This window comes from Portunus trituberculatus, chromosome 2, assembly GCF_017591435.1.
Source record: "Portunus trituberculatus isolate SZX2019 chromosome 2, ASM1759143v1, whole genome shotgun sequence".
Classification (NCBI taxonomy): domain Eukaryota; kingdom Metazoa; phylum Arthropoda; class Malacostraca; order Decapoda; family Portunidae; genus Portunus; species Portunus trituberculatus.
In genome coordinates, this window is record NC_059256.1 from 89961 (window position 1) to 93253 (window position 3293).

The following is a 3293-nucleotide window of genomic DNA, read 5'->3' on the forward strand; positions in this document are numbered from 1 at the left end:
GTTGCTCGGCCGCTTTCTTAAACATCTAAAAATTCGTTTCGTAGGTTAGCACACCACTGTGGTGTGGTAGCACCCGAAACCTAAGTTTTGATTTCTTAAACGCTGGCGCACCGACCCGTGTGTTGTTAGGTAGACAACGATACTCGTACTCTAGCATCCCATACAAATGCGGACGATTCGCAAGTGTTGGTACCCCTCCTCGTAGAAGATTGGCAGGCCTGTGTATCAGCTGATGTAAACAAAGCGCCATTTTCAAACAGTTCATGCTGGAGTGTACACGCTTCTCGCAGCTCAACACCACCATGGCTACCAGGGACCTAAAAGGCACACCACTCTCTTACGCCCAGAAGTTGTATCTCGTGAGACAAATTAGAGATCACCCTGTGGTACACACGAAACATTCAAACTACACTAGTATACTGGAGAGAAAAGCAGCGTGGGAGACAATAACTAAGAACTTCAATGTATGTTTCTCCACGGCGGAGCCCAAGAATACTCATCAGCTGAAGAAGACTTGGGAGTACTTAAAGAATAAGTAAGTATAAAAATGAGGGAAAAGCATGCACCATTTGGTAAATTAAGGTTGAAAACATGAGAAGCTTTGATGTAATTGTTATGATTTAGGAATTAGTTTACTACTGTATTTCTACTACTATTGGTAAAGGTGGCTAGTATTACCCCCTCCTCCCATGAAAACTAGGTAGATTTGCAACGAAATCTGTTAGGATAAATCAGTCAAAAAAATGTAAATCTACCAGAAAAAATATTGAGAGGTGACCAAATATAACTTAACAAACTTACCTAACCTCAATCTAACCAAATCATGGCCTAACTTAAAGAAACCCAAACCAGTCCAAAGCAAACAGTATTATTTTACAAAACAGGAAAACTGTGTGAGAAGAAAACTAGTTAGATATTAGGAAGTGCACATTTTGTTAGACATTTTTCTCAGATGCATTTTCTTCCTCAAACTATTATTAATAGGTTAGGTTAGGATAACTTTGTGTCATATCACTAAATTCACTAATTCATTACATCATTGTTCAATATGTTCAACCCTAAGAAACTTAGCTTAACATAACACAAACTTAAATGATATAACCTAACATAATGTAAGATTATTCATGTAGCTTTGAATGTAGTAGTGTCTGCAAAACAAAACTAAGTAAATAAATACATAAATAAATAAAGTAAAAAATAATTAATTAATGGGTGTGGTTTTACAGAGTGAAGAAGGATCACAGCAGGTACATCCGGGAAACCCATCAGACTGGTGGTGGGCCACCACCAGCCCCACCAAAACCAGCTGATGAGGTAACGCTGATTGTACAGCTGATCCTTAATAAAAGGCTGCCAGAACCTGACGACATCTTTGATAGTGAATTTGTAGAAGCACGCGTACTGGCCCGACTCAATTCCACAGCACTGGAATGTGGTGAGTTGAAAAACCTATTTTTTATGAACTTTTTAACATGTTTTTATTTTAAACTAAAAAAAAAACAGGAGTGCATGCATGGCTTTCAAGTCATTATGGTCCCACACCCTTGTCACATCAGCCCCACAACCGACACTCCTGCCCCAATACCACGACGATGAACAATTACACATTTTTGTTAACCTTACCTAACCTAACCAGATGTGTAGTTTCAATGTTTTTCAAGTAAATATAGTTGCTAGCAAGAACGTGCAATTGTTCATCACAGAGGTACATTGAGCCGCAGAACTGGCTTCCCATGCATGTGGAATATGTAAAACAAACTTTTTACTTAATATATCATAATATAATATAAATATATAATTTTGTGTTTACAGCTGACACACCTGAAGCTGCAGGACAGCAGCCAGCACAAGATCTGGTCTTGGACAACCCTGGCAGTCCACTTATCATCAGGAGTGAGGACTGTGGTATGTCAGTTATTCATATTTTAAGTAATAGCAATTAACAATACTTTCTTCTCATTGGTTATTGAAAGTACAATTTATTGGTTGCTTTCTCAGTTATAACACCCATCAGGCTAAATAAGTGGATACTAAAATGTAGGATTTTATGGAAGAAGTGTTATGATGGCTTGAATGCCTTCAGTACTAACTGCCTTCGAGGAAATTTATCAATTTGTTATGTTCTCAAGGCATTCAAGCCATCATAACACTTCTTCCATAAAATCCTACATTTTAGTATCCACTTATTTAGCCCGATGGGTGTTATAACTGAAAAAGCTTAACCAATAAATTGTACTTTCAATAACCAATGAGAAGAAAGTATTGTTAATTGCTATTACTTAAAATATGAATAACTGACTGTATGCCCATTATCACAGCTAATCAACATTCCATACAGTCCTGCTTTTAAAAGATTGTTCTATATGAATGTCAAGCCTGGACATTTCATACAAGAGATAGGCAAAATATACAAGTAATTAAAATTTTTGCCTGAGACTGGTCAGTTAGATAAGGTAATGTGAGAGAGTTCAAAATGGCAAGAGTAAGAGGATGTATGTATGAATGTATGTATAATGTATGTATACCCCACAAGATGTATGTATGAATAGACCATGGGGTGAAGTGGGGATTAGTGAAAATATTTCAAGATGTGTAACTTGTATGTTTTATCTATTTTGCAGAACTTATGGATGCGGAAGTTGATGTGGACCTCCCAGGTGCTAGAACCTCCGCTCATCCTGTACTAAAAAAAGGCACCTGCTCTGCTCGCAGCAGTAGTGCCACAGCTGCCACCCAAAACCAGTCCTTCACAGGACGAAAGAGGAAGGCAGCAGAAAGCAAATCTGCTGCTTATGGCAGGTGTGCCAAGCAGCAGAAACACTTTCGTGATGAACTGGCCTCAACATTTGAGGCCCTTGCTGCAAAAGCGGCGACAACGCTGGACAGCGTAGCTTCTGCTGCCGATAAAATTGGGTCGGCGGCAGACAGAATGGTATCTGCTGCAGAGAGAATTGCTGCAGCCCTTGAAAGGGTAGCTGGTATACACCAACCACTACCATAAGGTACCACTGAAGAAAATAAAAATAAAGAATAACTTGGTGTAGCATTGTTATTTTATTTTATACTTGTACATTTTAATTGTATCTCCACAACACAACCAAACATAAAAACATTACATTGCCCATTGAGGTGTACATTTCTTTGTATATGTCATCTTCCACTTAGAAATTATACACACAAATATACATTGAAAGAACAGAGATGGAAAGTTTATCAATAAAAGATCATAAACTATTGTGAAATAACACAAACTGGTAGAGTTCTCCCTATAAGTATTAGGTAAGAATATGGGT

The 3293-nt window shown here is 38.0% G+C and overlaps 1 protein-coding gene across 1 annotated transcript; it reads left to right on the top strand.

The window, feature by feature from the left end:
- On the top strand, window positions 1-3043 carry LOC123506526. Its single transcript, XM_045258682.1, has 4 exons — window positions 1-535; window positions 1227-1435; window positions 1813-1905; window positions 2622-3043. Exons 1-4 carry the CDS (start codon window positions 264-266, stop codon window positions 2999-3001), a joined length of 954 nt encoding a protein of 317 aa, XP_045114617.1. The 5' UTR covers window positions 1-263; the 3' UTR covers window positions 3002-3043.
- Window positions 3044-3293: the final 250 nt, after the last annotated feature.